General features: G+C 41.7%; 1 protein-coding gene across 4 annotated transcripts in view; it reads left to right on the top strand.

The window, feature by feature from the left end:
• The window catches only part of KCTD18 (potassium channel tetramerization domain containing 18), a 19,328-nt gene extending 7,142 nt beyond the window's left edge, over positions 1 to 12,186 (top strand). For 3 of the 4 annotated variants that reach the window (XM_081018059.1, XM_081018058.1, XM_081018057.1), the window contains exons 2-7: positions 3,066 to 3,267; positions 7,215 to 7,426; positions 8,001 to 8,194; positions 9,516 to 9,610; positions 10,549 to 10,651; positions 11,403 to 12,186. In XM_081018059.1, the coding sequence (XP_080874185.1) occupies positions 3,111 to 3,267; positions 7,215 to 7,426; positions 8,001 to 8,194; positions 9,516 to 9,610; positions 10,549 to 10,651; positions 11,403 to 11,943 (1,302 nt within the window). In that variant the 5' untranslated portion in view covers positions 3,066 to 3,110 and the 3' untranslated portion in view covers positions 11,944 to 12,186. Of the gene's footprint in view, positions 1 to 195; positions 272 to 3,065; positions 3,268 to 7,214; positions 7,427 to 8,000; positions 8,195 to 9,515; positions 9,611 to 10,548; positions 10,652 to 11,402 lie in introns of those variants that run through there. The other variant, XM_081018060.1, reaches the window with a different exon arrangement.

Here is a 12,186-nt window from a genome sequence, read left to right as displayed (position 1 = left end):
TCCACGGCGGGGTGGTTGGGCAACCCGAGGCTTGGGCCCCTCCCCCCCTTTGCTTCGGCCTGGCTGCTTTGCTTCGACCCCTTTGCCTCAGGCGGCTCAAGAACCATGGCGGTGTTTGGCCGTTTGGAAAGGGAGCGGAGGAGGCGCGTTCCTCAGACTTAAGAGAGTCTTGTTGTTTAGTCGTGTCCGACTCTTCGTGACCCCATGGACCAGAGCACGCCAGGCCCTCCTGTCTTCCACTGCCTCCCGCAGTTTGGTCAAACTCATGCTGGTAGCTTCGAGAACACTATCCAACCATCTCGTCCTCTGTCGTCCCCTTCTCCTTGTGCCCTCCATCTTTCCCAACATCAGGGTCTTTTCCAGGGAGTCTTCTCTTCTCAAGAGGTGGCCAAAGTATTGGAGCCTCAGCTTCACTATCTGTCCTTCCAGTGAGCACTCAGGACCGATTTCCTTAAGAATGGATCGGTTTGATCTTCTTGCAGTCCATTGAACTCTCAACAGTCTCTTCCAGCACCATACAGTGGTACCTCGGGTTACATAGCTAATCTGGTGAAAATCAAGTTAATCCAGAACACTTTTGTCACTGGTTCTACGCATTATCAGCCTGACTGCCACCACAGTGGTACTTCGGGTTGCAGATGCTTCAGGTTACAGACTCCACTAACTCAGAAATAGTACCTCGGGTTAAGAACTTTGCTTCAGGATGAGAACAGAAATTGTGCGGTAGCGCAGCAGCGGGAGGCCCCATTAGCTAAAGTGGTGCTTCAGGTTAAGAACAGTTTCAGGTTAAGAACGGACCTCCGGAACGAATTAAGTACTTAACCCGAGGTACCACTGTAATTGAAAAGCATCAATTCTTTGGTGATCAGCCTTCTTTATGGTCCAGCTCTCACTTCCATACATCACTACTGGGAAAACCATAGCTTTAACTATATGGACCTTTGTCGGGAAGGTGATGTCTCTGCCTTTTAAGGTGCTGTCTAGGTTTGTCATTGCTTTTCTCCCAAGAAGCAGGCGTCTTTTAATTTCGTGACTGCTGTCACCATCTGCAGTTATCGTGGAGCCCAAGAAAGTAAAATCTCTCACTGCCTCCATTTCTTCCCCTTCTATTTGCCAGGAGGTGATGGGCCCAGTGGCCATGATCTTCGTTTTTTTGATGTTGAGCTTCAGACCATATTTTGCGCTCTCCTCTTTCACCCTCATTAAAAGGTTCTTTATTTCCTTCTCACTTTCTGCCATCAAGGTTGTGTCATCTGCATATCTGAGGTTGTTGATATTTCAAGAGAGTCTTGAGATGCCTTCATTGCACGGGTTTGGGCTAGGTCAGGCATAGGCAAACTCGGCCCTCCAGATGTTTTGGGACTACAACCCCCATCATCCCTAGCTAACAGGACCAGTGGTCAGGGATGATGGGAGTTGTAGTCCCAAAACATCTGGAGGGCCGAGTTTGCCCATGCCTGGGTTAGATGACCCCTGGGCTCCCTTGCAATTCTGTTCCGGGGCTGAGGAGCCTGCAACCCTCCAGGTGTTGCCAGGTTCCCAACCCCCATCATCCCTGGGGCTGGTGGGAGTTGGGGGTCTCTGGGCGTAAGCATGGGGAGATAGCTGCCTCCCAAGTCAATAAAAATCAATTAAAATACTTATCTGAGGTTCTCCGCCACCTAACAAAAGCCTGCCCCCCCCCCAAATACTGGCTACACCCAGCAACATCTGGAGGCTTGCAAGGTTAGCCACCTCTGCTGCAGTGGTTAGTTGGTTAGTTGTGTGCTTGTTTCGGATGCTCATGGCTTTTTAACCCCATAGTGGTGGTGGGGTTTTGCTTCTACGATTGGGCTGCATATTGATCCAGTGCTTCAGTTCCACCTAGACCAGTGGTTTTCAGCCTTTTTTTTCCCTCCGGGCCACACTTTCAGAATAGCAATTTCTTTGTGCCACACCGAAAATTTTTTATTGATAAGAAATACCTTGGTGAACACAACTAGGATTGTCTTCAGTATCACTTGATGCCCTTGCTCTCATTTTGGAAATATATCCATATTCTGCAAATAAAAAAGATTATTTTGATACTAGACTAGACTACCCTGAAATGTTTACATGTTTCTTTGTCCTTGAATCTTCCTGCCACACCAGTGTGGATGCGGTTGGTCTAAACCACTGAGCCTCTTCTGCCGATCAGAAGGTCGGCGGTTCGAATCCACTTGTTGGTGGTGACCGCCCATTGCTCTGTCCCTGTTTCTGCCAACCTAGCAGTTCGAAAGAACGCCAGTGCAAGTAGATAAATAGGTGCCGCTGCACTCCTCACCAACTAACTTCGGTCCAATTTGAAAACATAAGCTGTGTCAAGACATCCACACACTTTCTCTGCCCCACTGTGGTGGACAGACAATAGGCGATTTGGTAACACATCCAAAAATACTGTTTGAGTTGTGTGCCTGTATTACAAAGCTGGCAGGCAACATGATCCAGTGCAGCATTCACCAACCTGATCTTCTCTTGGTATTTTGGACTACAACTCCCATCAGCCCTTGCCAGCATGGTCAGTTCTCATGGGAGTGGTAGTCCAAAGTATATGAGGGAGGGGCACTAAGTTGGTGAAGGCTGGTCTAGTGGTTTGACTATTGGACTGGGTAGACAGGTGGCAGGTGGTACACATGACATTTCTCAGTAGTCGAGGTGATGCCATCCAGTTCTGTCCTGCTTACTTGCCAAAACTGCAGATGTTCTTGTAGAGAAGAGGCATTAGCCTAGCAGTGCCCTTTCATGTTCCATTGCAGATAACCAGGTCATTTACATCCAGTCCTTTTGAGTGGTAGTGTAAACTGATCCTGGAAGACCCAGGATTGTTCTGGGCAAGATAAAGCGACTAAGAAATAAAAAAAAAGTAAACCCACCTCTATCCTTATGCTGGGGTTCAAATATATGCTGCCTTTAACTTCTTGGAGGAAAGGCAACTTATAAATGTTATAAATGCTTTTTATCTGCCTTTTCAGGAGCATAAATTATTGATCTTAATGGAGAAGCCAAGTTATTCACTGTTCTGAGTACAATTTTTACTCTTTTTACAGCTTTGAAAGCACACCACCCAGCCTGCAACGTTAGCTACAAATGCGATGGAAGACAGCAAGAGCGAAAAGGTCGCAGATATTATTCGGCTGAATGTTGGCGGATGTATGTACACCGCTAGGCGTAAATCTTTATGCCGTTTTAAGGACTCGATGCTAGCATCTATGTTCAGTGGACGATTTCCTCTGAAAATGGATGACACAGGTAAAAAAAAAGTAGTAAATAGCTAAAACTTGATTGTAAAGTAATTATGAATTCAATTTTCTAATATTCTTTCAGCTTCGGCCAAGGGATAATAAACATGGGTCAATACAAATGCATTGTAATTTTTATTATTTCCAGTATAATGAGCAACTTATTTAATACTTTAAAGGTTAGCGATTTCCAATAAAGTGTGGTAGAAGAAAAACATCAAGTATCATAGAATACACTGTAGGGCTGGAAAGAGCTAAAGATGTCACCAAATCTCTGTGCTTGAGTATAGGATTGGCAACATCATCAATCGTTTGGTTCATCTAGGTAGCACGAGATAAACAGGTGTAGTTTGAATAATATTTTGTTTTGCTCTCAGTATATTTAGCTTTTGACAGATTTCCCTCAGGCAAAAATTACAGTGTGACGTCAGCCATTTTGTCTGACTGGTCCCAAATTAAGTAGAAAGATGGACAATTTTGAACAATAGAGGAGAATAATATAATAGAGAAAAGGTTTGAAAAATCCTACCTGAAACCCTGGAAAGTGTCTTCCAGTCAGTGTTGATGTTACTGAGTTTGATCGATCAATGGTCTGACTCAATATAAGGCAACTTCTGGTGTTTCTCTTTTTCTCTGGACTGCTGTTCACAAAGAGAACACTTCTTGCAAGCTAGTATCTCTGGGTTTTTGCCATCTGCATCAGTTTACTCTTGGGGTGTAGCCTTCCTTCCATTCACAGATAATTTCCTTGGAGCCTGCGCAGGAAGTAGTACTAGTTTGTTCAAGGATGTGAGCCAAGACCCATTCAGCAGGGGGAAACAGAACAAAATAAAAATCTTTCTATCTTCTCTGATCTTTTTAAAAAAAAAATAATATTTATTGATTTTCCAACCATTTGAACACAGTAAAACAGAAAAAAACAAAAAAGGAAAAGAAAAAGCAAAGAAAAAACGAGAAAAAACATAAGATTAACAAAACAAGACGCAAACCATTTAAAACACAAAACAATTTCAATATCTTAACTTTCATTCCCTTATTTCCACGACCTCCTCATGCCTCCCTTTCTGTATTCCATTTCTATTAATTATTTCAGCAATTCCTTTCCATCTTCCTCTGTTTTCTATCCTATAATTATCTTAACATATTCTAATCTTATTTTTCTCTTTAATACTCTATTTCTATTTATACTTAATTCCTTATAACATTTCTACTAAAGCCATATAACTTCATTCCAACCTTTTTCTAACATTCATTATTTTTACAATATTTCTATACATAGTCTTAAACTTTTTCCAGTTTTCTTCCACCGACTCTTCTCCCTGGTCTCGGATTTCTGCCAGTCGTTTCCGCCAATTCCATATAGTCATCAACTTCATCTGCCATTCTTCCCGGATAGATAAATCTTGTGTCTTCCAGTACTTCACAATGAGTATTCTTGCTGCTATTGTTGCATACATGAGACAAATTCTATCCTTCTTTAACACCAATTGACCGACCATGCCCAGGAGAAAGGCCTCTGGTTTTTTCAAAAGGGTATATTTAAACACCTTTTTCATTTCGTTATGAATCATCTCCCAGAGTGTCTTAATCCTTGGGCATGTCCACCAAAGGTGAACTCTAATCCTCAAATTCGTCTGTTTTTCCTTAAATTCAGTCATAGCGAGCGTCAACTTATGTTCATCAAATTGCCTCTGTAGGGCTGGGGCTCTCTTTCTCTTTCTCTCCAGTTGTGTTTCTATACCTTCAACAGCAACAACTTTTTTCTTGACTTCCTCCACAGCTTGCCATATCAAAATAGGTTCTTGTATCAATTTATGGGTGGTTTCTGTATTGGTATTGTCCATACTCCCTGCATTCAAGTCAACCTCAACAATTGAAACATCCACCTTCGCATTTATCATGTCCATTTTCCTGTGAAGCTGATCCAATGAGTCATTTATCTTATATAATGCCGCCACCAAAGCCTCTTCTGTCGACATTCCTCTTAGTTTCAAATATACTAGTACAGAGACAACAACAAAAAGAACAGGAGGGTTTAATAATAAACCTCTCCTGGATTGTTACCAGGTCCTCCCAGACCTTAATGTTTTATCAACAGTTGACTGGTCTGTTTTTCCTCTTCCATTTACCATAACATTTAAAAGATTCAAGGTCAGTCCCAGAGTCTCACGGTTTTTAACTTGCAGCTGGAAATTCCCCTAGTCCAACTCTTGTAAATCAACCAGTTTCAAAGGCTTCCACTAGGGGGAAACAGTTTCTATTTGTAAAAGTCAATAGTATCCTCTTTTAAACAATCCGAAGTTAGTTTCAATTTTCAGTTACTTTTGCTCCTTTTTAAAGCAGCCGGAAACAGTAGAAACAATGTATTTCTCTTATTTAGCTAGCTGTCAATGAACGTTCTAAGCGCTGTCAATGAACATTCCAAAAAACGTCAGTCTTACTAGCAGCCCGTTTCCAGGGTCAGAGCGGCGGTGTTTTAAGCCTCTTCGCTCTCTCCCGCAGGCATACTCAACCCGCAACTTCCCCCTCTCTTTTCCTGCCTCCAGGAGGGGGTTTAATGTTCTTTACCATTGGAAATTTGATCTTTTACAAAAGACCTTTCAAGACTCCAGCTTGCAACTTCATTGCCTCAGTCTATTTACAAAAAGGGAAGGCGGACTTCCTGTTTTGAACCTCCCCGTTACGATACCAAATTAAACTTTGAGAAATCCAATTCTTCCATTTCAGCTCTACTCACGGGTAATTACTTTAAAGTCAAATTGTCCACAGGAAAAGGTCAGCGCTCTCCGGCAACAGCTATGCGGCTTCGCTCCGTGGAAGAAGCAGACGATTTGATGCACCGCGCCGCTCACCCCACGTCACTCCGGAGCCCCAAAAACCGGGGTTCCCCGCGAGTGGGGGAGGCGCAAAAGGTGCCCGCCGAATCCCACGTTCACAGGCTTCTCCCGCCTGTGATTTTAACGGGTCTCCGCCTTCGCCGTGGCGGCCAGACCCAGATTTCCACAGAACAGATTCCTCCCGGTCAGAGGAATTCTGCCATTACCGGAGGCGCCTCCCCCGGAAGTCCCCTATCTTCTCTGATCAGTCTGACGCCAACTATTGCAAATCCTCTGGATAAGGAGAGACTCTATCAAGGGGTTGTCCAAATACAACATTTTCGGGGCATCTCTCTTCTCTCCCAGCCTTCTCAGCGACTTGTTTATGCTGCCTCAGATTATGATTCCTCAGCAGGAGAGAGGACTTTCCTTATGCAGTTGGGGCCTGTGTTCAGGTTTAGCACTTAGTCGGGGCTGTCAATCGCTTGCCACAAGCAACAAACTAATGTAGCTGGTTGAGGAAAGAATTATGTTTGCCTTTTGATATTATCTGTCGGTTAATACATACACAGGTTCTTTGTGTCTAGTATTTTATTTGAGCAAATCTGAAAGAGAGATTGAAAAAAGATACGTCTCCTTAAAATATAACATCGCCAAGAAGAGCGTACTGAGATATACAGTGGTACCTCGGAAGTCGAACGGAATCCGTTACGGAAGTCCATTCGACTTCTAAAACGTTCGGAAACTAAGGCATGGCTTCCGATTGGCTGCAGGAAGCTCCTGCAGCCAATCGGAAGCTGCGTCGGAAGTTCGGGTTCCAAAGAACATTTGCAAACCAGAACACTCACTTCCGGGTTTGTGGCGTTCGAGAGCCAAAACGTTCAACTCGCAAGGCATTCGGGATCCAAGGTACGACTGTATTTGTTTGATGAATTGACAGCTTGGATGCAGTTATGATAACCATGCCCTTCTCAAAATATGGATTCAAATCCCCATTCAGCCATGAAGCTCACTGGGTGATCTTGGGCCATTTACTCTTTCTCAGCCAAACCAACTTTTCAGGGTTGCTTGGAAGAATAAAGGAGGGTGAAGAAGATAGGCACATTATAAATGTTGTACTTGTTTTTATTTGCCTTTGCAGGAGCTTGCCTTATTGATCGAGATGGCAGCCTCTTTAAATACCTCTTGGATTATCTTCACGGAGAGGTTCAGCTACCAGAAGATGAGCAGACGCGAATTGCATTGCACGAAGAAGCTGATTACTTCGGCATTCCTTACCCTTACAATCTTGCTGACCATTTGGCCAATGAAATGGAGACCTATTCTTTAAGATCAAACACAGAACTCAAAAAGGTATGGGAATTTTCCTGTGCCTTTAAATTAAAATTAAATTAAAACCGTCATTAGATGTTGAAGCACAGGGGTGGCATTGATCTGATCCTGGGATACCCAGGATTGCCCTAGGCAAGGTAAAGTTGACTCAGAAATTAAAAAATAAAAACACCCCAAACACAGTGAAACCAAAGTGACATAAGGGTGCCCTGAGGCATATTGATAACTACAAGCCTTGCATTCATTCATTCATTTATGAATGGATGGGTGGATGAATGGACCAGGCAGATGCAAAGCAAGTGGCTTATATGGGTGGGAGATAGGGGGCAGGAGACATTTGTGAGGCCAATGGGCTCTAATGGGGCAACAGCCCACTGTCCTAAAAGAAAATCTCTCCATTGTCTATTATTCAGAGTAAAAGCAGTAAGGCTGCAGTCCTCTGCACACTTGCAAGTTAGTACAATTGAATTTAGTGGGATTTATAAGTAAACATGTACAGGTTTAGTCTGAGCACAATTTTGTGCTCTTTTAAAGTCCCTCAAACACACAGAAAATAATAAAATTGCTTGTATGTATTTGTATATTTCCTCCCCAGGCACTTCTAGATTTTTGTGAGTCTTACAGCTTAATATGCACTAAGCCTACAGTGTGGGTCTTGCACTACCTCAACACTTCTGGTGCAAGTTGTGAGAGTAGAATAATGGGTGTGTATGCCACAAGAGCCGATGGAGAAGCAGCAATTGAAAAGGAGCTGGGAGGAAGAATACACAGCAAAAATATTTACAAGAGGTAAGAAGCTTTATAGTCATGTGATTACATCAAAGTGTGCTTGTAAAATTCTGCTGAGAATCTTGTACAGTCAAATCTCTGTTGTCAAAACGTAATCTGTTCCGGAAGCCTGTTTGGCTTCCGAAATGTTCAAGAACTGAGGCGCGGCATCTAATTGGCTGCAGGAGCTTCCTACACTCAAGCGGAAGCCACGTCAAGCGTTCGGCTTCCGAAAAACGTTCAAAAACCGGAACACTTCAGGAGCTGAAACGTTTTAAAATGGAGGCGTTTGGAAACCGAGGGTTGACTGTATCTACTTTAGAGATGGCACTATCAGATGTGTAAAGGCATGCACATCTCTTCCATGCCTAGGGAGTTTAAAGCGATGCTTAGTTACACAAATTTCCTTCATTATATTAATATTGGTGGATTACTGTTAAATACTTTGGGCCCCAATTTATCATAAACAAAAGCAAAGGCTGGAACATCTAAATGCTTCTCCAGATATAAACAAATAATAGTCAACCTGAATGTGGGAAACACTAGACTTGCTAGAATATTCATAAGACAATACTCAAAAGAGTTGTTTTTGAGTATCAGAAGAAGTCAGCGGTACCTGTTGTTTACATTTTGTGTATTTTTTCCCTAGACAGTTAGGTGAGAGTGTTGCTTTAACTTTGGTGCAGAGAAAGCAATAAAAGGAGAAGCTTACAATCTGCAAACCATTTGATCAGGAGTCTTGTTTAAAGCCAGTTGCTGCGAGACATTGTCCAAATGGCAACACTGAAGCTTGATGGACCCATTAAGACTAACCTTAGTGCCATTGGTTGAGTGATTCAATAATTGCTGTGAACGTTCCCATTTGTTGTGGGGAAAAGTTGTTATTAGCATTTAATAAATTTGCATACCACCATTCATCAGAAGATCCCAGGGCAGTTAATAACATAAAAATGCAACATGGGAACACATAATAAAACAAAGTGAACCAATAACTCCCTCTCTCAAAAGCACATTTAAAAGGCCATTGAATGTTTATCAGCCAAAGGCTTCACTTGGCACCTCAAGATGTGTAATGAAGTTGCCAGGCAAGCCTCTCTGGGAAGAGCATTCCACAAATGGGCAGTCACCACGGAAATGGAAACCATTTACAGTTGTGAGATTGAAACTCAAATGAATTGTGGTTTTTGACAATGAAGGTATATTACAAAATTGGGAAAACTGTGTTTTTATGCCATCAGTTTTAAACATACTTTGCTTTTAGACTTTAAGCAATTTATTATTATTATTATTCAGCTTGTAAAGCAGCATAATTTCCCCTCTTTTCCTACATTTTTTTCTCCAGGAAAGCCGGAAACAATGTCCAATATATCTGGAGCTATTATTCAGGGTCTGAATTGGAAAAGATGATGGATGCATTTGAGGCTTGGGAAGGGAGAGGTATCTCATGTTTCTGATAGTATTTTCCGTAAAGAATAAATGTTTTATCCTGCAACTGTCCTGAAATAGTGTCGATTTGTGAAGGGCAGGCAGGCTATATTTCCAACTATCCTTTAATAAGGAAAGGGAATAATTGAATTGGCGGTGTTTGGTGGGGAAACCTTGCGATTGGCAGAATCCAAGTTATGGATGTATTTATCTATTTAAAAGTCTGTGCTTTCATACACTGGTCCTATTGAGCTCTCAAAACAGCCAATTTATTTTGCATTGCAGTTGTGCACTGCTTTAAGTTTTAAGATTTAAGTTTACAGACATGCTTGTGGAATATCAGTGGAAGATCTCTTCTGGTGGTTGTTTGTTTTTTATTAACCTAGGAGAAAATTTGTAGACACCTGACTCTTAGCCTAGATAAATTCATGTTTCTTGGACATTAATGTCACTTGGCTTCAAATACTTGCCCACTACTTTGATTATTATGCCGAAGGCAAATGTGAAATACATGGAAGTATCAGATATTTTGGGAGAGCTTTCAGCCTTCTGTACATGATGTATGTTAGTTTAAATTTGAGTGTTCGCTCTGTCTGAAGAAGAGACCTGTGAGTTCTGAACGCTTGCACATTCTTAAAAACAGGATTTAGTCCACCGAGTATCACATTCTCCCTCCCCTCTCTTTTCCGGAACCAACATGACACCACTATATCAGACAGTTTTTTGAGAGAAGGAAAAAAGACTGTAAATAAAACATTTAGCTCTTTAATTAGGAAAAAAATGATTCAGGGTGGGAGTACATTGCGCCAAGTTCCCCAAAGAAAGCATTATAGTTGAGCACTCGGGAGATATATGGTGTCTGAAAGAGTTGCCTGATTGCGTATCATTGGGCTTATACATTTGACAGAAACATCTTGAATATTGTATTAAAATTGCATTTGAAATTACAGGTGTCAGTTATTGGCGAGTCCCGCAGGAACTGATAGAATGTTGGACTCTTGAGGAACGCCCTTTGAAAGGAAGTCTCCAAAGCATGCCTCCAATTCATAGACGGTACGTCTTACTAATCATGCTTCGTTTTCTCGAAGAATGCTTCATATGGAACAGGGACTATTTCAAAAATAGCGTTATCTCCATGTTAATCTTTGTGCATCCCCTTGTTATAAGGGTGTAAAATCAAAAGATGATGTAGGAAGGTTTCATGTAAAGTTTGTTAATTGTAAGTGTATTACACAAGCTGGTATAATGCTAATTACATAACTAAATGTAACAAAACTATAATTGTACACATTTTAAGGACTGCCTCTGCAAACGCATACCCTAAAACAGGAAAATATATAATTGTAAGTTACGCATTCCACAGATATCTGTGTGGTGGGCCTCTCGCTATATATTACAAAGCCAGCCATTAGCCCATTTCATAAAAATTTAATCAGGAGCATAAGACTCAGTACTTAGAAATATCCTGCAATCCATATTAGATAATAAAAGAATATGATTTCCCTGTTATTTGTGTTGAATCCAACTGGTTCATTCCAGTATGTTGGCCTGGTTATTTTTGACTGAATATACATGTATTTGTATACTTGTTTTATACTTGTATATTTTTCCTTGCTCTGGGTAAGTCCAATATAAAAAATAAATTTGAATGCATACACCTACTGCAGTTTTAAACAGATCCTGGAATATGAAATATTGTATCCAGAGGTGAATGTAGGAAGCACCCTTATTTGCATCTGAGTTATGATCTGTGCATAATTTCCCAAAGCAATAGAGTCAGTAATTTTATTCTCCGTGTTTACAGACAATTAACAGATCTTTCTGAAGAAGAAGGTCACTTGAGCAGTAGAACAGGCCGAAAGCCAATTCAGTTTTCTGGTCCGTCAACAAGTACTCGCATCACAATTAAGAATTCTGCTTTTGTAAATGTAGCAGCACGCCCTACATCTTGCCGTTCACAGAAGACTCTCAAGCGACCTAGCAGAGATAGTTCGTTGCTGTGCAAAGACGTACCAAAACCCACACCATTGACTAAAAATTCTCAAGAATCCGTTAGGAGCACTGAAAATGGGGCAGACTGTCACAGGACGCTAAAGGCCCCGTTCTCGAAGAAGCCTACAACCAGCCGTGCGGTAAAACTCAAGCGGACTCCGCTCTGTAACGACCGGTTAACTCAACACACTTCCCAGGTACTGAGTACGGTAGCTGAGCACCAAGTTCCATCTGTTGCAGTTGGCTCCACTCCTGCTTCCCAAAACTTAGGCCAGGAGGAATTTGGACACTCCGAGGAAAACGTTACCGCTAAGAATCATTTACAGGAAGACCAACTGAACGATGTGGCATGAATTTTATATATATGGTGTTATCCGTCATGATCTGCTAGAGACAAAATTCTGATCTTTTGGGAGTCCTAATAAATGTGACACATTTGGGAGGGGGGAACATTCACATTTATAATCAGATTTATAATCTCTTTGTGTGGCGAAAGAGGCATATGGATGTTTGTTCAGAAATATTATGTGCTTTTTGCCGTTCACTCATTACATTATATAAATAAAATTTGAGCTGCTCAGTCATTCTAGAATAGA

Source organism: Podarcis pityusensis (genome assembly GCF_964106645.2).
Source record: "Podarcis pityusensis genome assembly, chromosome: 1".
Lineage (NCBI taxonomy): Eukaryota > Metazoa > Chordata > Lepidosauria > Squamata > Lacertidae > Podarcis > Podarcis pityusensis.
Note: the sequence above shows the minus strand (reverse complement) of the source record. Positions and strands in the feature narration are given on the sequence as shown.